This window comes from Schistocerca serialis, chromosome 7 (genome assembly GCF_023864345.2).
Source record: "Schistocerca serialis cubense isolate TAMUIC-IGC-003099 chromosome 7, iqSchSeri2.2, whole genome shotgun sequence".
NCBI classification, from domain to species: domain Eukaryota; kingdom Metazoa; phylum Arthropoda; class Insecta; order Orthoptera; family Acrididae; genus Schistocerca; species Schistocerca serialis.
The window spans coordinates 7,705,680-7,728,465 of record NC_064644.1 but is presented as its reverse complement, the minus strand read 5'-3'; the positions used below and the strand labels follow the sequence as shown (position 1 = coordinate 7,728,465).

General features: G+C 45.5%; 1 protein-coding gene across 5 annotated transcripts in view; it reads left to right on the top strand.

Annotated features, from left to right (window-relative positions):
- Positions 1–22,786, top strand: part of LOC126413321 (transducin-like enhancer protein 4) — a 465,877-nt gene that overhangs the window by 298,672 nt on the left and 144,419 nt on the right. For 3 of the 5 annotated variants that reach the window (XM_050083226.1, XM_050083224.1, XM_050083222.1), the window contains one exon: positions 6,501–6,699. In XM_050083226.1, the coding sequence (XP_049939183.1) occupies positions 6,501–6,699 (199 nt within the window). The remainder of the gene's footprint in view (positions 1–6,500; positions 6,700–22,786) is intronic. The other 2 variants (XM_050083225.1, XM_050083223.1) reach the window with 1 other exon arrangement.

Below are 22,786 nucleotides of genomic sequence, written 5' to 3'. Positions count from 1 at the left end.
TTACATTAAAATAAAACACACTTCGACGTAGCGTGTTACGCTTCTCGTGGACGGGTGAGGTCTGTGTCAGGTAGCCTTAAACACAGACAGTGAAACAGTAATTTCCTGCACGCTCTATAAACCCATTGTCCCGTTAGAGTAACAGAAAAACCAATTTGGTTGGGCAAACGTAATTTCCATTGGATGGGCACTCGCACGTGCAACAAGCAAAAGCGAAGCGAGTTTTTCACTACGCGCGCCAGTTTACAGTTATAACGAATAAAGTGCAAATATTCACGGCTATTAAGCATACCGGGGGTTTTAGCGCTCTTTACAAATCAGCCCATTTGGCTGTCGGAAGCGAGCGGTGTGAAAATTGCATCAAAAGTTCAGAAATAAATGCATACTAGCTACAATAGAAATCATTGAAAATATGATGACAGCGCACTTCCTGTCTATAGCATATCAAATAACAGCACTCGGCGCACATATCAAAGAAAATATTGTTCTGTACAATCTTTTTGAAGGATAATGAGAGTGAACATCCGTGGATTACAGAATGGTTTGTGACTGCTTATCATAATAAACTCCTGCATTACATTTTGATCCGTCTTCATGTATCAGTTTCGAATTTTCTTTCCGGAACTTTGTTGTGCTTAAACCTTTATTATAGACCTAAGGTAAATGTTCCTATTACCCGCTAGCATACCGAAAGGAACAGTCAAATATTGAGCTAGTCAGGACATCTAAAAGTAAAGAAAATTTCAATAATACACAGCGTACGCGCTGTTACTTCTGTGTACACACAGTCAACTTACGTAGGTACGATGATGTACTGTACAGGTACCTAATATTTTCTCCGAACAGAAGCGACGAACAGAAAAGCTTCAGCTTATGCTTTTCGAAAAGTGCGTTGCGGAGTATAATAATGAAAACGCTCACACACACACACACACACACACACACACACACACACACACGGACGACTGGAATCCGGCATATGACCAGTATTTCCCATTCTAAAATTTCTTTTTAAAAAGTGCACCACTTCTTGCTGGGCTGTGCTCGGACAGTATATCGGTCATTTTCAGTGTAGTAACACGCGTATCAAAATTGCGCCAATGGAAAATCCCGAGCATACCATTTGCATCATTCACTTTCATTTTAAGTTTGATGCATGTTTCCAATGAAACTGTCCTCGCACCACACAGCGTACTACAAACTGGTTTCGTCTGAACCTGTCTCGTAATGAGCATCCTCTAATTTACCTATACATTGTAAAAACATGTAGGCGCGGCTATTGGATTGGTAATACACAAAAATTTCCTGACACACATGCCTTTGTCTTATTGTATTACTGCCGCACAGTGACTCGATCTTCAGATACTATTTTGCTTACTAAGCTAATTTGCTTGGATACTGAGGAAGTGGAGAAGGTCGAGGAGTGTACTCACGTGTGTGAACACGAGCGCCGCAAGGCCGGTCAGCTGACGTGGTGAAGTTGTGTCCACAGGCCTCTGTGCTCTCGTGCTGGCGTCGCGGGCTGCGGTCCCGCTTCGGGTGTGTATTTCGGCTGTAATCAAACCTCTAGCGCGGAAAAAAGGTACCACGTGTATAGATGTGCAGTGAGATACGTGACATTAACTAGCCTGTCCACAGACAATAAGACGTCGCTACATAGAAAGCAAAGGCTTGGTTAAATGGTCTCTGGCCAAAGAAAACATTTAAGCTGAATAAAAACTAAAAGGGCAGATATTACAGGACGAATATGGAATGGTTACGTATTCCTAGTTAAATGCTTGTCACATTTTCCTCGTGGTTCTGTTCCTTGATTGCTGAGTTTCATGGTCCCAATTTTTTCGACATATAATATGTATCCTTGACTGGACTATACTTTCTCCTGAATTACGAAGTCATCAGTGATGAATACACGGATGGAGATTGTTATCCACACGTTCTGTAGAAATCAGAGTCCAGTTAGAGAAGTCGGATGTCGAGGTAGGCAGTTCTTCAAATAATAGTGAGATGGGCTTTTAGGCTACCCCCCTCCCTCCCTCCATTCTTATTCGATCTGCACTCAGAAGAAGCTGTAAGGAAAAGCAAAAGCGAATTTGGAAAGGGAGAAGTAGTAAAATCTCCTATGTATTCCAATGACATTGTGCCCTGCCAAAGGGATAGGAAAATGCGATTGGTAAAAAGAAATATCGATATTTTAGTTCTGAATAATCGATATTTTCCCGTACTTATTTCGTCTCGGTCTTATCAGGTGTTTCTTACTTTTTGGTATGACGGAGTAATAAACCAAAGTGCCAATTAGCTATAGCAGCGTACTATAATTTTTCGCTTATAGCTGAAACTTTTTTGAAACGGAGAAATTTTTATTCATAAAATTTGCATTAGTTTGAAGTATTGTACTATAATAGAAAATTTGAAAAGTGACGAGTACTATTTTAATAACCGTGCCGACAAAGAGCAGGAAACACATGACGTAACAATTGACACGGCATTGCTGAGACAATAACTTGGCTGTTGGCGGGTGCCGTGGCTTAAGGTGCGTCCGTCCGTGCGTGCAGTGTGCGACACTGCCGGGACTTCATTCGCTCAGTCAGTAACCAGATTTGGAGAAATCCGAATGATTGGCCAGTAGTTCCAAGCTGTTCCACAAAGAAGCCGTGTGTGGGGGGGGGGGGGTTCCTGAAGGACAATATTGACTGTCACACGCTGGAGGCCGAAGAGTAACATGTCGAGGGAGGTAGCAGGCACCCCACCCCACGAGAGGTGTTTGGGGAAGCAGTAACCACTTGTAACCTGGAACGTGAACGTGGTACGCAATTAACGAATGCCAAGTGAAAATTGAAATGTGTTTATTTCAGTGGTTTACTCGTTATTAGCTGCACCCGGCCACGCTTTGCTGTTGCGCAGTCTGCTTAAATGGAAAGAGAAAAAAGAGAAAGCACGCGTTTCTGATATGTAGCCTATGGGAATTGGAGATAGACCCTAACGTCCTCCTCTCCCCTGTCTCTGTTCATCTCCCCCTTTCTTCATCCATCCCGTCCTCTTTTTCCCCTCTTTGTCCATCCTCTTCTCTCCCCTCTCTCTGTTTACCCCCCCCCCTCTCTCTCTCCCTCCCTCCCTCCCTCCCTCTCTCTCTCTCTCTCTCTCTCTCTCTCTCCCTCCCTCTCCCTCTCCCTCCATCACCTCTGCTTTTCCTATATCCTTTCCCCTCCCGTCTATCTCGTGGGTGTGGGTGTGTGTTCGTGTGTGTGGATGTGTGTTTTCGTAACAATGTTCTCGCTTTATATATATCATATTTATATATTACATGCGTTAAAAATGTGTATATACGAGGTGTGATGGGAAAGTTTTAAGAATGCGCCTGTAATTGTACAATAGTGGTACTTACATGCTACTGTGTTAAATCTCTTTCAAAACAGTCCCCTTCTGACTGAACACACCGATCCACTTGTGGAAACGTTCCTGGAAATGTTCTTCTGTGTTAAGGACGCTCTCCGTATTTGCCTGGATGTCTTCGACCGAGTCAAATCGCTTCCATTTCGGTGAAAATTTCAGTGTAAGGAATAGTTAGAAGTCAGCAGGGGCCCAATCAGGGGAATATGGCGGTTGTGGAAGCACAGGAATTTTGAACTTGGTCAAAAATTCAACGATGGATGCGTTTTTTTCCGCACCTTTTCGCACAAACGCTCAAGGACACATTTGTAGTATTCCTCGTTAATTGTCTGTCCTCCAGGGGTAAATTCATGATGCACAATACCGGTAGAATCGAAAAAAGTCACCAACATTGTCCTCACCTTAGACCGACTTTGTCGTGCTTTTTTCGGTCGTGGTGAACCTGGAGTCCTCCACGGCGAAGTCTGCACTTTGGTTTCAGGATCGTATCCATACATCCACGATTCTTCACCTGTAATTACCCTATTTAAGAAATCGGGATCATTTTTAAGTCCGATTGATCAGTTCTTGGCACAAATGGTTCAAATGGCTCCAAGCACTATGGGACTTATCAGCTGAGGTCATCAGTCCCCTAAATTTAGAACTACTTAAACCTAACTAACCTAAGGACATCACACACATCCATGCCCGAGGCAGGATTCGAACCCGCGATCGTAGCAGCCGCGTGGTTCTGGCACACTTGAAGTCGATATTGTCTTTGGTCACTTGAGAATACGTTTAGGATGAATTTTGCAGGCACTCGACACATGTTCAGATCTTCAGTTAAAATTGACTGAACTGCATAGAAACTTAAATTCGTCGGCCATCTCCCTAATTGTGAGTCTACGATCAGAGAGTACTAAGTTGCGAACTTTCAAAACATTTTCACTCGTTTTCGAAGTGGAAGGACAGCCGGACCTTGGTTAATCTTCAAATGATTCGCGGCCGTTTTTAAATCTGTTGAACCAGACAAAAACATCTGACTGGCTCGTACAATTATCTCCAAAAGCTGTTTTTAGTAGTTCGTCTCAGAAGCTGATTTCTCGGTTTTAAAACAAAATTTCACACAAACTCGTTACTCCGTTTTTACGTCCATTTTTACGCAGACAGAATCCAGCAACAAGCTCTAACAGTACTGCACTCAACCAGCTGCCACAATGAACTGAATAAAGGAAACGCAGTTTCCTGTCACAGGGCGTTCACGGACAAGACAATGACTCACTCCCCACCGTCCGTGTACCTGCCCGCCAATCAGTAAGCAGTAGCGGATCCATTCTCAAAACTTTCCTATCACACCTCGTATTAGAATTCAACGTTGTGCCAAAATTTCAAAGCAATCGATTAATAATGTCAGAGATACACGATTTTGAACAATACAGCATTTACTACACCATTGGCCATTAAAATTGCTACATCACGAAGATTTGCTACAGACGTGAAACTTGACCGACAGGAAGAAGATGCTGTGATATGCAAATGATTAGCTCTTCAGAGCATTCACACAGGGCTGGCGCCGGTGGCGACACCTACAACGTGCTGACATGAGGAAAGCTTCCAACCGATTTCTCATACACAAACAGCAGTTGACCGGCGTTGCCTGGTGAAACGTTGTGGGTGATGCCTCGTGTAAGAAGGAGAAATGCGTACCATCACGTTTCCGACTTTGATAAGGGTCGGACTGTGGCCTACAGCAATTGTGGTTTATTGTATCGCGACATTGCTGCTGGCGTCGGTCGAGATCCAATGACTGTTGGCAGAATATGGAATCGGTGGATTCTGGAGGGTAATTCGGAACGCCGTGCTGGATCCCAACGGCCTCGTATCACTAGCAGTCGAGATGACGGGCATCTTATCCACATGGCTGTAACGGATTGTGCAGCCACGTCTCGATCTCTGAGTCAACAGATGGGGACGTTTGCAAGACAACAACCATCTGTAAGAACAGTTCGAGGACGTTTGCAGCATCATGGACTATCAGCTCGGAGACCGTGGCTGCGGTTACCCTTGACGCTGCATCACAGACAGGAGCGCCTGCGATGGTGTACTCCACGACGAACCTGGGTGCACAAATGGCCAAACGTCATTTTTTCGGATGAATCCATGTTCTGTTTACAGCATCATGATGGTAGCATCCGTGTTTGGCGACATCGCGGTGAACGCACTTCGGAAGCGTGTATTCGTCATCGCCATACTGGCGTATCAGCCGGGGTAATGGTATTGGGTGCCATTGCTTACACGTCTCGGTCACCTCTTGTTCGCATTGATGGCAGTTTGAACAGTGGGCGTTAAATTTCAGATGTGTTACGACCCGTGGCTCTACCCTTTATTCGATCCCTCCGAAACCCTACATTTCAGCAGGCTATTGCACGACCGCATGTTGAAGGTCCTGTACGGGAGTTTCTGGATACAGAAAATGTTCGACTGCTGCCCTGGCCAGCAGATTCTCCAGACCTCTCACCAATTGAAAACGGCTGGTCAATGTTGGCCGAGCAACTGGCTCGTCGCAATACGCCAGTCAGTACTCTCGATGAACTGTGGTATCGTGTTGAAGCTGCACGGGCAGCTGTACCTGTACACGCCATCGAAGCTGTGTTTGACTCAATGCCCAGGCGTATCGAGGCCGTTATTACAGCCAGAGGTGGTTGTTCTGGGTACTGATTTTTCAGGATCTGTGCACCCACATTGCGTGAAAATGTAATCACACGTGAGTTCTAGTATAATATATTTGTCCAATGAACACCCGTTTATCATGTGCATTTCTTCTCGGTGTAGCAATCTTAATGGCCAGTAGTGTTTTTCGTGTATGCAGATTTCTCTTCCTGAAATGCTTAACGGTGTCGACTGGGAAGTGTCGTGTGATTGCTGCTGCCGACCTTGCGAGTGGTGCTCGCTCCGGCGCCACGTACGGTAAAGCTTCGCTGAGGCTCCCGAGGAACGCGGAAGCGGGCGCGGCGGGCAGGCAGGCACGAACACGTTACCGTACGCGGCGCCGAGTGGGCACCAGTGACGTCAGAGGCAGCAGCAGGAGTGTCAGAGCTGGGACGCTGCGTGAGAGGGCGCGCGCCGTGTTGCAGCAGCAGATGCACGCGCAGCAGCTGCCCCACGCCGCCCACGCGCCGCCGCTGCCCATGATGCCGCACCCAGGGCCGCCCAACGCCGCCGCCGCCTCGCTGCTCGGCCTCTCCGGGGCGCTGGCCGCGCCGCCCGGACACCCGCTCGCCATGCTGGGCGCCGCCAAGCCGGACCTGCACCGCGACGACAAGCCGGCGCCCGGTCAGTACCTGCCTGGCTCTGCTCTGCTCTGCTCTGCCACCTGCCGTCGCAGCCCAGCCACTCTGCCAGTGCTTACCGGCCCCCTACTCCAGGGGGGCAAGAACAGTAATCCTGATCACGACTAGTTGTGTTGTGGCTTGGGGCCTGTCAACGCGTGTTACTTTGCCATCTCTCCTCCTCTTCCGCTTCGCTCTTCAGTTCCGCTTAATTATCTCCCTCCTCCTTTACACACACACACACACACACACACACACACACACACTCACTCACACACAGTATCTTTCTTCCCCCCCATTCTCTCCCCCCCATTCTCTCTCTCTCTCTCTCTCTCTCTCTCTCTCTCTCTCTACTAGCCTCTGATGATGAAATCTTCCCATCTCTTCTATATCTCTTTTGTTACGCAACTTCCCCTTCTACAATAACCTATGAAACCTCCCCTTAGTATTTCTATCTCTTGCTTAATAATGTTGTTGTTGTTGTTGTTGTGGTCTTCAGTCCTGAGACTGGTTTGATGCAGCTCTCCATGCTACTCTATCCTGCGCAAGCTTCTTCATCTCCCAGTACCTACCGCAACCTACATCCTTCTGAATCTGCTTAGTGTATTGATCTCTTGGTCTCCCTCTACGATTTTTACCCTCCACGCTGCCCTCCAATGCTAAATTTGTGATCCCTTGATACCTCAAAACATGTCCTATCAACCGATCCCTTCTTCTAGTCAAGTTGTGCCACAAACTTCTCTTCTCCCCAATCCTATTCAATACCTCCTCATTAGTTACGTGATCTACCCGCCTTATCTTCAGCATTCTTCTGTAGCACCACATTTCGAAAGCTTCTATTCTCTTCTTGTCCAAACTGGTTATCGTCCATGTTTCACTTCCATACATGGCTACACTCCATACAAATACTTTCAGAAACGACTTCCTGACACTTAAATCTATACTCGATGTTAACAAATTTCTCTTCTTCAGAAACGATTTCCTTGCCATTGCCAGTCTACATTTTATATCCTCTCTACTTCGACCATCATCAGTTATTTTGCTCCCCAAATAGCAAAACTCTTTTACTACTTTAAGTGTCTCATTTCCTAATCTAATTCCCTCAGCATGACCCGACTTAATTCGACTACATTCCATTATCCTCGTCTTGCTTTCACTTTTGTTGATGTTCATCTTATATCCTCCTTTCAAGACTCTGTTCAATCCGTTCAACAACTCTTCCAAGTCCTTTGCTGTCTCTGACAGAATTGCAGTGTCATCGGCGAACTTCAAAGTTTTTATTTCTTCTTCATGAATTTTAATACCTACTCCGAATTTTTCTTTTGTTTCCTTTACTGCTTGCTCAATATACAGATTGAATAACATCGGGGAAAGGCTACAACCCTGTCTCACTCCTTTCCCAACCACTGCTTCCCTTTCATGCCCCTCGACTCTTATAACTGCCATCTGGTTTCTGTACAAGTTGTAAATAGCCTTTCGCTCCTTGTATTTTACCCCTGCCACCTTCAGAATTTGAAAGAGAGTATTCCAGTTAACATTGTCAAAAGCTTTCTCTAAGTCTACAAATGCTAGAAACGTAGGTTTCCCTTTTCTTAATCTTTCTTCTAAGATAAGTCGTAAGGTTAGTATTGCCTCACGTGTTCCAACATTTCTACGGAATCCAAACTGATCTTCCCCAAGGTCCGCTTCTACCAGTTTTTCCATTCGCCTGTAAAGAATTCGCGTTAGTATTTTGCAGCTGTGACTTATTAAACTGATAATTCGGTAATTTTCACATCTGTCAACACCTGCTTTCTTTGGGATTGGAATTATTATATTCTTCTTGAAGTCTGAGGGTATTTCGCCTGTCTCATACATCTTGCTCACCAGATGGTAGAGTTTTGTCAGGACTGGCTCTCCCAAGGCCATCAGTAGTTCTAATGGAATGTTGTCTACTCCCGGGGCCTTGTTTCGACTCAGGTCTTTCAGTGCTCTGTCAAACTCTTCACGCAGTATCTTATCTCCCATTTCATCTTCATCTACATCCTCTTCCATTTCCATAATATTGTCCTCGAGTACATCGCCTTTGTATAAACCCTCTATATACTCCTTCCACCTTTCTGCTTTCCCTTCTTTGCTTAGAACTGGGTTGCCATCTGAGCTCTTGATATTCATACAAGTGGTTCTCTTCTCTCCAAAGGTCTCTTTAATTTTCCTGTAGGCAGTATCTATCTTACCCCTAGTGAGACAAGCCTCTACATCCTTACATTTGTCCTCTAGCCATCCCTGCTTAGCCATTTTGCACTTCCTGTCGATCTCATTTTTGAGACGTTTGTATTCCTTTTTGCCTGCTTCATTTACTGCATTTTTATATTTTCTCCTTTCATCAATTAAATTCAATATTTCTTCTGTTACCCAAGGGTTTCTATTATTGCTTAATAATAACAAATCAAATCTTCCCTTTAAAATTAATTCTGTTTCTCAATAATAATAAGTGCAACCTTCGCATACAAATTTAATTGCTCCTTATTAAAAGTGATTTGGTGATCAATTCGACGAAACATAGAATGTGTCGTCGTCGTGGCCCTCAGTCGTTATCTGCAATAACCCAAAACTGTTCCTTACCTTTTTTACTGTTACCGGATCGCCATCTGACTGCTACATCGAACTGCGACATGAATATACTTACTCTGTTTTACTATACTCTATTAGCTGCTGGTGGGATCTCATAGTAAGTGGCTGTATTTATTACCAAAGCTGACGTTATTCTTTAATACCATAGCTGACGTTATTCTTTAATTAATTTGATTGAAGTTAGGTAATTCATAGTTAAACTTTTTCTTGACAACAATAAAATTTTGCAAAGTTTTACGTTGGCGGTTTTTGAGATGGATTATAATCAGTAATGCAGTATTGCTGGCAAAAATTAATTATATTCTGAAAACGATTCTTCATATATTTACTGTTGGTAATAAAATGATTTTACAAACGTTCAAATGGGGCTTACTTTTTACAATAATCTTACAACTAGCATTGCGCAAACATACCTTCAGTAGTCTTGAGTTTCTCGAAGAAGAGAAAAAAACATTCAGTAATATTAGTTCCTCTTATGATAATAGTTAGCTGATGTGTCTGTACATCCGTTTATAATCTCTTGTAAATCATAGCTGGTGGCTGGCAGGCACACCGCTCCTCTCAACCTTTCGCTTCACACCTGCTACCGTCTCGCTTACTACTGAGTCCCTACGAACGCTAAAGTGGGGTCTCTCCCGCCAACAATGCTTTCTGGTGCAGTCAATGCCTGCTACATTACAAAAACGTATGAATGTGCAGTCTTTCCCGCTCTTTTCTTAAAATGTATCCACACGCGGTCTCTCCCGCCCTTTTTAAAATTATACCAATGTGCGGTCTGTCCCGCCAACAATACTTTGGTGCAGACATTCCCTGCTACCACAATCATTTCCAAAATAACAAATATTAATTCTTCCTACTTAATCCTATTAATAAAATATAAACATCTTTCATAAATTGTGGTTTGACAATAGACAATAGAAATATACACGTCTTACAAAGTTTATAGCTGGAGTAAGCATTGGGATCTCAATATGTGGTGTACCCAATTTATCTTTCACCGAGCGAGATGGCGTAATGGCTAGCACACTGGACTCGCATTCGGAAGGACGACTGTTCCAACCCACGTCCGACCATCCTGACTTAGGTTTTCCGTGATTTCCCTAAATCGCTTCAGGCAAATACCGCGATCATTCGTTTGAAAGGGCATCCTTCCCTAATCCGGTGGGACCTATGACCTCGCTGTTTGGTTCCCTGTCCCAAACAAACCAACCAACCAACCAATTTATCTTTGTTTTACTTACTATACCTAAAAAGGGAGTAGTCCCATCCCCCTCAGACTTAATGGTAAAATGGCCCAGTAGACAGACCGTCCGAAACTGAACACAGCTCAAGGATGAAAACAGCAAGAAGGCGCACTGAACTGCGAAGAAAGAAGCAAAATAGGTACAGTGAGCGGTCCAAGCTCGGCACGTGCGACATCGAGCGGACTGCGTGAATAACGTTGGCCTGGTTGTGTTTTCGCGGTATTGGACTGCTAAGCGAGAGGTCAGTGTTCAAATCCCTCTCGTGCCCCCTTTTTTTACACAAAATTATCATCTTTCCGTTCGGTCATCGACGTGTCTGTTCTCCTACATTTGTCTTGGCAACTGTTAAACTATCCATTGGGTACAGAATATGAGTCATGTGGTAAGAATGTATTACCGTCGCAAGTGAATTTGATGTATTGTGAGAGCAGGCGAGATGGCGCGTAGATCTCTTACAGAAATTAAATCAACAAATAAACGGGTGTGAACTATGTTACAAAAGAAGAATTCAAGAGTCATAACTTCCAAAACGGAACGCAAGAGTCATAGCATGTGGTACTTGCTTCGAACAGATAGGAGGTATGTGCGTCTTGAGGTCCCTCCCTTACACCTCGCTGTTACAAACGGACTTAACAACACGACACAGACACAAGTTTGAATACAGCTATCAGACACATCAATGACTGGACAGACAGTTCAATCTTGTGGAAAGAAAAAAAAGCGACTCGATAAAGATCTGGACACGTATCTGCCCCTTTAGTCCAACACCGCGCCCACATAACCACGACCCACGACACCGTGGCTATTCGAATCAGCTCGATGTTGCACATTTTGAGCTTGGACCGTTCATTGTTTAGATTTTGCCTCTTTTTTTTATTTTTTACCGTGTAGTACACCTTCCTGTTTCCATGCTTGCAACGCGTTTCAAGCACCATCTGCTCTTCGTCTGGCGTCTATCAATAAATGTGCTACTTGCAGAAAAAATGTCTGTCCAAAGTAGCCCAGAGGGAACTCGACGGGCGGTGGGTCGGCAGAAATCGACGTCCAGCGATGTCGCCCGCTGGCGTTTAGCTGTGCCTTCTTGTGGTGATCGATGTCACAGCCTGTACGGGATGCAGATAGTTTTCCGTCAGTTTTTACCGCCTGAAAATCGTGTGTTATACTTTTATATGTTGATGGTTCACTTACGATTCTGACTTCCCAAAGCTTCATCTGCATCGTCGGGACGCAGACGGAGCGGTTTTGCTACACTACACTATTGCACTTCTTAATGTAACTGACGTACTTGCGCTGCACAAACGTTTCTCCGTAGATTTAAACAGGGTACCTTAAATACAATATGGCGGCCTTGCAATAAATTTAACTTCTTGCAGTGTGAAACAAATGACTACGAAAATATCGGTATCGCGAATATCGATGAAGGTGAATGATTATCCGTAGTCATCCACACACTGTACGGTGCCGTATTGTGTTTGAGGTTTACTGTTTACATTTATGGACAGACGTTGTTACAGCGAAAGTATGTCAAAAACAGTGTTACATTGGAATACAACCGTGTCGTGTTAAAAAAACACTTCCGTCAGTGTGCCAATGATGCAGATAAAGCTTCGGGACGTCACAGTTGAAAGTGAACAACCGACACATGAAAAGTACATGACACGGTTATAACAGCATAAGACACGATGCCAAACCATCTGCATCCCGCACGACAAGGGGGGAGAGCTCGACGCCAGCAGCAGACAACACCGGACGTCGATTTCTGGCCACCCGTGCCCGCTCAAACTCTCCAACAGGAATAGCGAATAAACAGTTCTACGTTAGTTCAGACTGATATTTTGTCTTCAAGTAGCATATGTGTTAATAAACGCCTGAGAATAGCAAAACATGCTTGAAACGCATTCCAAGTGTTTAACTGCAATTAAATAACAGTGATTGGTTGCAGAAAAAGTACAAATAAAAAAGGTAAATATTCGACATCCAAACCCCACTACGGCACGGCCAGGAAGTTTCAAACCAGCGGACACTCCGCTGCAGAGTTTCCTCCAATCCCACATTTCCAGATTTTCTACTCTAGAAACTTCCTGGCAGATTAAAACTGTGTGCCGGACCGAGACTCGAACTCGGGACCTTTGCCTTTCGCGGGCAAGTGCTCTACCATCTGATCTACCCGAGCACGACTCACGCCCCGTCCTCACAGATTTACTTCTGCCAGTACCTCGTCTCCTAGTTTCCAAAGTTCCCGAGTTCGAGTCTCGATCCGGCACACTGTTTTAATCTGCCAGGAAGTTTCATATCAGCGCACACTCCGCTGCAGAGTGAAAATCTCATTCTGGAAACTTCTCCGCTTTTCTTTATACACGTTTTCGCGTCGTCCAAACTGTGCACCGTATAGATCTATGCTCCACATGTAGCAAAAAAAAATGGCTCTGACTGCTATGGGACTTAAGATCTGAGGTCACCAGTCCTCTAAAACTTAGAACTACTTAAGCCTAACCATCCTAAGGACATCACACACATCCACGCCCGAGGCAGGATTCGAATCTGCGACCGTAGCGGTCGCGATGTTCCAGACTGAAGCGCCAAGAACCGCTCGGCCACCACGGCGCCCACATGTAGCATTTGACTAAAACTAAAAGGCTTCTAAATTATTGTTAAAACTGACTGTTGCTCCATCAGACTCTCATTTTCGATCGTCGACCACTTGCGATCAGCTACTAATAAAAGGTCTCCCCCTTCCCGTGTGTTCAGTACGTTAGTGAACCGTTCTGGTCCGTAAGGGAGCACAGGTGAAATTTTAGAGGTAACGAAATGTTTCGTCTCGGACGCTCTAGAGTATTCCCGGTCGCAGCCCTCCTTAAGGCCCCCCTCGTTAGTGGAGAGGGCCGGGGATCGCGTGGCCGCCATTGATCCCCTTTGAGCGTCGAATAGCGGAGGCCTTCTTGCCGGCTCTTGGTGAGTAGCGCGGCGCGCCGAGTGCCGCCCTAAGACGCGCTGGAGAGGCCTGCTCCCGCTGGAGCTGCTGCTGCTGCTGCTGCTGCTGCTGGCCGCCTCTGATGTCGCGGCTACTGCCTCCTCCGCTGTGGCCGGCCCACGTACGGCGCAAGCAGTCTCCGGAAGTCGTGCGCCGCGCCCAGCACTTGTCTGGCACTTCGTAACGACCACAAGGGCTCGTCTGTTACCAAGGTGGAAAAAGGAGGGAAGAAGTGTGTAAACGCATCACACGGGAATGCCTTTGTTTGCTCACACGCCTGTGCGCCTACTTCTGTATGCTGACGGTATTACGGCATCGCCAGAAGTGTCGGGCGAGCATCGAGGATGATATATCTGCCCTTGTGTACCGACGGTTTTCGTGATGTTACTGTAAATATTCTTCGAAAGAGGGACTTGGGAGGGGGACGGCGACATTTTCATAAAAAAGTGTTTCCAGTTCGACGTCATGAAATTGACTACAGAAGAATCTACAAAACATAGTTGAAAAGCTGCTTCAGGCTACGACAACGCTTCTCGATAGCGACGCTTTGTTTTTAGTACCGTGTTTCGAGAATATAAAATTCGCACGAAGGAGTTTTGCCTTCTCGGTATTTGTTGTCATACAGATCAGCCAGCTGTGTTGTTCCCTCTTACCGAGCCGCGTCGCGCAGTGCTTCTCAGACTGGACCCTCGCTGGGGAGGTCACATTTCCGTCCGACTGTAGAATTCGGTCCTCAGTGCTTCCACCATTACAACTGAACGTAACACGGTGGAAAGAACTACTACTTCACCAGCAGAACAAAAATGTGTGTATGAAATCTTATAAGACTTAACTGCTAAGGTCATCAGTCCCCAAGCTTACACCCTACTTAACCTAAAAAAAGGACAAACACACACACACACACACACACACACACACACACACACACACACACACACCCGTGCCCGAGGGAGGACTCGAACCTCCGCCGGGACCAGCCGCACAGTCCATCACCAGCAGAACAGCGAGACACACTGCCACTGGAGATGCTCCAGTATACAGACAGTGTCTTTGTAGTCGGTACTTGTCAGGCCTCCTATGACAAGCGATTGATCGTAGGACAATATAACTTTGTGGAAACATTTGCAAGGACAGGCGGAATAGGAGTAACGCATAAACTATTGACCCCCAGAACTTAGAACTACATAAACCTAAATAACCTAAGGACATCATGCACATCAATGCGCGAGTCAGGATTCGAACCTGCGACCGTAGCGCTGGCGCGGTTCCAGACTGAAGCGCCTAGAACCGCTCGGCCACATCGGCCGGCTCAAGACAGGTAACAGTTGTTAATTGCGTACCGTTTCTGCGTTCCAGGCTACAAAAGTTTCTCAGTGTAACGACTATTTGCATCCACAGCAGCTTGGAACTGCACTGTAGATACCATTTCACAATTGCCAGCAACCCTTCCGAACTGTGGACGACGGAATACTCGGCTGTCGTGATACAGTCGTGCAGTGCTTGAAGATCGCACATTCCGTTCAGCATTCCCAGGGTTGGCAATGGCAGTTTCAACAACAATTTGTGGCGCAGTTGGCCGTCAACCTCTCCCAGCAGCAATTCCCGAGTCACCAGTGAATTCGAACTTGCAAATCATGTTCTCGAACCCCGGTGAGGAAACAGGACCATTCCATATTCCTTTTACGGGTCAATACTCGTGAACAACTGCAGCAGTGTTGCTGTTGGTTTATCAAGACAGCTTTACGAGTGAAGCCCCGCTCACCTCGCCTAGACCAATGCTGACTGTCCGTAACTGCAATGCACGCTCACTCTCGTGTTTGCGAGGCCCACGAGGAAGACAGGCCGCGGCGCGTGCGTCACGCACGTAGTCCTGAACTCGCTCGCTCAGCTCAGCAGACAAAATGCGTTTCTAAACCCGTTAACTCGCAGCTGGGCGTCTAAGTACTAACGAGAATTGCATCTTCCACTGTAATCTGCTATTATGAAGTCTTACTGATTAACAGTATACAGCAAAATTTAATTTAAGATCAATACTCGATATAAATGGTATAACGACGAGTTTGTAGCATTTAGTCTCTTCTGCTTAACAATACTCATTAAATGCTGGAAGTGGTGCCTTATGCAACTGATAATCATTTTAGCACGATTTGATTTTATTGTACGTAAGTAGAGCCGTAACAAATTACAAGTAGGCCCACGGACTTCCCATCATTATGGAAGTAATAACAGTAGGATTCCAGTAGAAGATTCAGTTTTCGTTTGTACGGACACGCCTAGTTACGTAGTTTGCCTGCGGACTTGAGCGAGTGCAGGATACCTTGGTGACGTGCGCGCCCCGGCCTGTCTTTCTCGTGGGCGTCGTCGTGTTTCAACCGTACGTCGGCGTGCCAGTCCCGGTGGCTAAGGCAAGTCCTCACACTATCACTGCTAACGACGAAAACCGTGCAGCACACGGTTTGAATACCATTCCTACCAAGTCGACTGCCCATTTGGTAAATAGTCTTCCGTCTACACTGGCTCAGGTAGTGAAAGTCTAATGATAGCCACCCTGTACTGAAGCGGAACGCGTCTGGAAGTAAGGAAATAAATAAACTGGGTTTATACGGTTGGGTATTTACGTAAAAAAATTATTCGTTTAGAACCCACAATAAAATTTGTTCAAACACTTACTCACCAAAATTACTGAGATTTCACGGTGTGTCTACGAGCGTGATGTGAGAACGTGAAAATTGCTTGCTGTGCCCTGATATCGTCGGGAGGTGGCTTCACAGATGTTTGGGATCGCCGTGTGCTTCAGAGGAATCAGATGAAAGGCAGCTGGTGAACTCTGTGCTGACTCGCGCCCTATTTATGCACGAAGAACCGTGGCGGTTCGACGGGATTGGAGCGCGAGGGTTGGAAGTTGGAGGCAGAGAGAAAGCTGGCCCGGACCTCGCCCCGCGCCTGACAAAAGGCAGCCGACAATAAGGCCGGCCGGCGCCTCTGTGGGCTGCAGCTGGCTGCACTGGAGGCACCGGGGGGGGGGGGGGGGGCTGTGCTGCCTGCAGGTGGCACCTCTCTCATCATCCGCGCTTCTGCTGGCCACTGATAAGCCCCACATTCTCGATTGAGAAGACAGACTTGCCAAATACACTCTAAAGCCAAGAGCACGTAAATATTTCTTTATTTAAAACAATCGGTTTCGGCGTACTTTGCTGTCATCTTCAGGTCTCAAAGACTCTTTTTGTTATGAAACGTGTTCATTTTAAGTTGGGCCGCGGCAAAGTTTTTATCCACATGACAGCTTGGCGTGAGATCCAATTTAAAATGAACACGTTTCGTATCGAAAAGATGTTTTAAAACCTGAAGATGACAGCAAAGTCTGTCGAAACCACTCGTTTTAAATAAGGAGATATTTATGCCAACTTCCCGTTAGAAATTTTTTAGCAAGTCTTTATTCATCAATAAAGTTTCTTCTGAATAATTTTGATTATGCGTCTTCATGTGACACGTGTGGAAGGCCCTCTCGTGTGGCACACGGAACGCGCTTTGTCCACAGCTGCACGCCTTCCTGCCGCAGCCATTCTTTTCAATCCTTTAAACCCACGTGCTTGGAAATCAGCCCAACCTCACACCGCTGCATCTCTCTGATAACGTCTACTTCGGGACTTTTATCCAACAAGTACTTCGCCGGCCGCGGTGGTCTCGCGGTTCTAGGCGCGCAGTCCGGAACCGCGCGACTGCTACGGTCGCAGGTTCGAATCCTGCCTCGGGCATGGATGTGTGTGATGTCCTTAGGTTAGTTAGGTTTAAGTAGTTCTAAGTTCTAGGGGACTGATGACCACAGCTGTTAAGTCCCATAGTGCTCAGAGCCATTTGAGCCAACAAGTACTTCACATCGCTAATACATTTTTACATGCTGTGTTTTACTTCAGGCAACTACAGAAAAATCAATGATACAATTTGAGAAAAAAGTGCCGACCAGGAGTGGCCGAGCGGTTCTAGGCACTTCAGTCTGCAACCGCGCGACCGCTACGGTCGCAGGTTCGAATCCTGCCACGGGTATGGATGTGTGTGATGTCCTTAGGTTAGTTGGGTTTAATTAGTTCTAAGTTCTAGGGGACTGATTACCTCAGATGTTAAGTCCCATAGTGCTCAGAGTCATTTGAGAAAAAAAGTATCTCATGTCTATCTCTTTTTCATTTAGTGTTTAGTGACATCGCCAAGTCAGTAGCTTTGTGGGTTGCATAAAACACAGCAAGTGTGTGGAACCCATGCCACGAATGGTCACACATCGAAAATTTGTTTAGCGTGTGGCAGAGCGTCAATACTTGCTGATAAATCAAAACTGAATTGACAGACACGAAAGCGTGCTTTGTTTCGAGAACTAAAATTGAGGACTCTTCGAAATAAATTCGAGCACCTTACGCATAGCGCTCAGTTGAATGCAACGGGAAAAACCCTAAAACTTCGTACAATGAGAAATACCCTCTGTCGGCAAATCGTAGTTATTTTTGCAGAGTGCGGGTGTGGACGTAGAATCCTTACTATTAAATCGTCTGTTTGTGATTGGTATTCCGATGGAAATATATCGGTACAACTGCAATACTGTTCCAGCAGTAGCCCAGTGCGGGGACAGATTTCCATATCGTTGCTCGTGTGTACACGTTTGCATTATGCTATCATTTTTTGCGTCGGAACTACGGTACAACTTGGAGTTCAGTTTTTTGTGCTGAGACGTAATAGATCATAGGAAATAACTGAATTACACCCGCTGATTCTGCTCGTGTTTATAAAGATTTTCCCGTGCCGAGTTGCGAATCCCCCTAGAGATTCCCATGTGCCATTTCCTTTTTCGCTAGCCCCAAATTGCTGGCATATGGTTGAAGAACTTTCATTGCCTCATCCTGCCTTCTACTGATAGGGACATGTAAGTAAGACGAGAAAGAATAAAAAGCAGCAAATGCGCTGATCGTATGATGTGCTAACAGAAACGGAGGAAGATCCGTAGGCAATGATGGAAAATACTGTAAGTTTGGTTAAGGAATTTGGAATGAAACTGAACAATGGCAAGACCAAAATGATGAGAATCGCAAAAAGCAATGACACGTTTAATATATCACTAGATGGAACGGTATTATGGAAGAGGTTCACCAAATGTTTTGTTTGGGGTGTATGTCGTGTGGTTCTGAAACATGGGCACTCAGAAACAACAAAAGTATTTAGAAAGTTAGAAGACTGAAGAAAGTGACAAGGATGGACAGACTGAGAAATGAGGTGCCGAACAAGGAAGGAGAGGAACTTGACGAGGGTTGTACAGAAGAGGAAAACGCAGTCGATGGGACACTCGTCACTTAGGAATTGTCTACTACAGAGAATCGTGGAGGGAAAAGAAGGAAAAAGAGGGACAGCAAGGTGGTGCTCTGCATACATGTGTGTAGAGACGAAGTAGTTACAAGGAAATGAAGGAAGATGCTCGGGACAGAGAGGTTTGGAGGACGTCCAGTTGATACCTGTCTGAGGACAGATTCACTGAAAGTAGAGGCATTTGAATAATCTCTGTAATCGGCTTTGGTTCGCTGCAGATTAAAGTAGGGAACTATCGAAGAGATTAAGTCGTAAATTACATACTTAAGAAGTTGACCAGCACATGCACTCTCAGCTGTGGATGCTTACTCGGTACGTCGCCAGACGGATCGAGAGCTTGCAGTAGGAGATGACGTAGACGTCTAACCGGTAATAGCTGTAAAAGTTTTGACGGTGGCTGAAAAGAAAATTAAAACAAAACTCTCAATTAACAAACGGTGATGCTCCTCCGGCATAAGGCTTATTTCATGATTTCGTTAGACTGAGGTCTGCTGCATATACGGGCAAGACTACGTTTCAGTGTGTGCACGTTTAAATGAGTGCTCGTTGGGAAAAGTCGCTTCTCGACTGTACCACCACCTACAAGACCCTTTTCCAGTAGCTAATGTAGTTCGGCGAGGAGCTCGGGCGGTTAAGAAAGAAAAACCGAGGCAGGGGGGGGGAGAGACGCCCGTCGGTGGCGTTTGGAGACACTGGGCGCTCGCAGCCGCCGACAAAGAAATTTCATTAAGGTAGTTTATAGTGCGAGGCGGCGCGTAATTTGCAAGCGCTGCCTGACAAGATTGAGGGTGACCCGGGGGCCCGGCCCTGCTGGAAGAAATTCCGGGGCTCGATGGGGAGTTGTCATAGCAACGCGCCGGTACAGTCCCGCTCCCAACACGACTGACCTCCGCTCCAGGGAAAGGGCGCCCCTAGAATCTCCGTATTTGTTCCACAGGGCGCTGTTATTCTGCTTTATTCGCATATAGCGCCCTGCATACGGCCACATTACTTGTTGGCAATACTACTTTGCCAAAACATTCAGTACACTGAAGCGACGAATAATATTGCCAGTTGACAACGCAATTTCACAACGTTAAGACGTTGAACATACAAAATAAAGCGTGTACCGCAATTGTATTAACTATAACTGGCAAGCAACAACAAAAAACAGCCAAAAACAGGAAATGAGTCAGAGAATGGCTGAAAACGAGGGGCCACCTCTTTCTCGTGTTAATTAACTGACTGAAATCAGAACCGAGAGCCCGAAAGATTCCGCAATTTTCGGATGCGTTGTACCAAAAATTACTACAGTTGAAACAACATGAAACACACGTTAATGAGAATAGATTACGATTAGTTTTGAGATGTTTGGCGACAGGCAGGTCATTCGAAAGCTTTTAGTGCTGTAATAGTAACAGATACAACTAGCGAAATTGTTAAGGGTGTCTATGAAGAAACTGTGTCCTGCAGTGATATATTAAGCTGATTAACGTAAAACGTTTTTTAACGTTTTCAGATAATTTTGTGAGACTAGAATGCATTTCGCAGACCTCTTCATACTGCATATATGTGATGTACCTTTCGAATGGAAGCCTTTTTCCTCACTGCTGTGTAATTTGTCGAATTAATAGTACATTTAAAATTTTTCAAAAAGCCACAAATAAAATGACTACCGCTGTTTAGTGTGAATGTTCAGTAAGTCTTCACAGGCCTCATTTTAATTTTTTCCCGTATATTCCTTTGAATATTGATTTACCGGGGATTATTGTTTTTGCAGTACTCGACAAATTTAGCCACCAGTTCTTTGTTCGATTTAGGACGTAGCGCACTGAAGCGCGAACTTCTAACGACACACAAAGGCGAACTGAAAACAATAACAATGCACAGTAACGCTCTGCGACTGGTTCGTGAAGCTCTGTCAACATTTGAACGTGGAATATAGTCAAACCGTCAATACACGACCCCACACGCACAGTACGTACTGAGAATATTCAGACTGTTTTAGGGGAATCAGTAATGCTCGTCAATATTTCATGTAATGACAACATGTCTGTATCAGTCCTCAGGCGGTGATGGTTTGACAAAGTTATCGAACGTGCGAGGACCGTTGATGCCACTAGATAGAGATGTTCGTACACTTCCGTACGCTCTCTCTTACCTCTTATCCCTAACGAAACACGTAATGGAGACAGTAGAACTTTTGCACAGTCCTAGAAATGCCGCAGATTACAAGAGAACAGTGATTTTCATCCAGCTTCCTCGATCCTCTCTGTTGCACCTACGTACTCTGAGCTGCAGCGACTTGCTACCAACATAGCAGCGTATCTGTCAGCTCCAGAGATGTCTTCAGAAGAGCACAAAATACTGCAGCGGCACTCAAAAATAGATGGCACTAGCGTCTCGTATGCGACGTCCTTCATACACGCACCGCACATTTCCAGAACCCTTCAAACCAGTACGAGATTTCCATCTGCCACCCGTACTCGTGAATTCACATTTACGTTCACTTCCATACAGTTTAGTGAAATTACTCTTAGGCATGTAATCGATGTCACACGATCCACGAACTTGACACCCTTTTTTCAGCATAGGATTATGCAGCCAGCCGGTTTTTAAAAACTGTTTAGTACATTGACCTAGGTTTCGACACCTACTACTCAGAATTTAACTTTGATGAACCGTAAAATTACATTGCGAACAGGGACTAGTCAGAATTCAGAGGAGCTGTGCTCGAGTCAAAAATAAAATAGAACCTTCGAGCCTTTGCCAAGTGTGCCTAACTAGGATCGTCATTATCAGCCTGACCACTCCCTTTTCACAGTGTCATTTTACGGTTTATCAAAATTTCATTCTGATGAAGACACTCTTAGTAGGAGTCGAAACCTCGCTCAATGAACCATTTATTTGCAAACTGTTGGCTGTATAATCCTATGTTGAAACTAATATACGGTTGCTCAGTAACAGCCGTGTTTAAAACTGTGGAACTTACCACTGTAATCTTCCGTTCGGTGACTCCTGTGCGTCCCATTTAAAGAGTGCTGCCTGAACTAAAAATATGTGCACCCGGCTCACGTTTGAGCGTCATTACAGGCCAAAGCACAGATACGCCCTTGTTTCGGCCAAGTTTTATGCCTTTGAAATCAGAAACTAATATCAGCGGTATAATGGACGACTGTAACAATCGTAGTAAAGCATGCGGAGAGCCAATGAAAAGAAGAGGGTCAAATATTTCAGATAACAAGCCTCGGAGGAAATTGTGGAAAAAAGGTGAGAATCAGACTAGTGTGTAGCATGAAAATTAAATCTTTGTGCTCGTATTCTTCAGAGTTCGCTGTAGAGAGGCGGCCATTTGTTGCGTATTACGCATGGAGAAGGAGAAGAGTAGGTGGGAAACTGTAGCCTAATAACTCCGACTGGACGAGATGGCGCCGGTAATGCCAGGGCCCGCTGCCCTTAAGCAAAGGCCAAGGGCTGTGTTTACAAAAGTCACCTTTCACAGTTCCTGGACAGTAACTGACCGGGGACCGAGTACAGCCGATGGCGCGATGTGATTTCTGCCGCTTCCCGGTCTTCCAGTAGCGCCCCGCAAGCAACGAGAGCGTAATACCAGCCGGCTTTCACTGTGCAATTCAAAACAATTCGCTCTGGAAATGGTGCAATTTGTGGAATTACATTCAGATACTCATTCACTCCTCTAGATCGAGCTGTCGCCAAGTCACCTTTTGGGACCAACGCCGCAGTATTTTACTGACCGTGGTTCAGCTTCTGCTGGCACGCGTGCTTCTGACGTCCTTCGACAAATGTCACGACTTAATCGAGCCGGTTGCAGGAGTTTCAACGCGCACTGCGAACCACGGTGCAGTTTGTGATTAACAAATCGTGCAAAAAAAAAGTTGTTCCGCTACCAACGGTTCGACCTTGAAATATATTTTTGC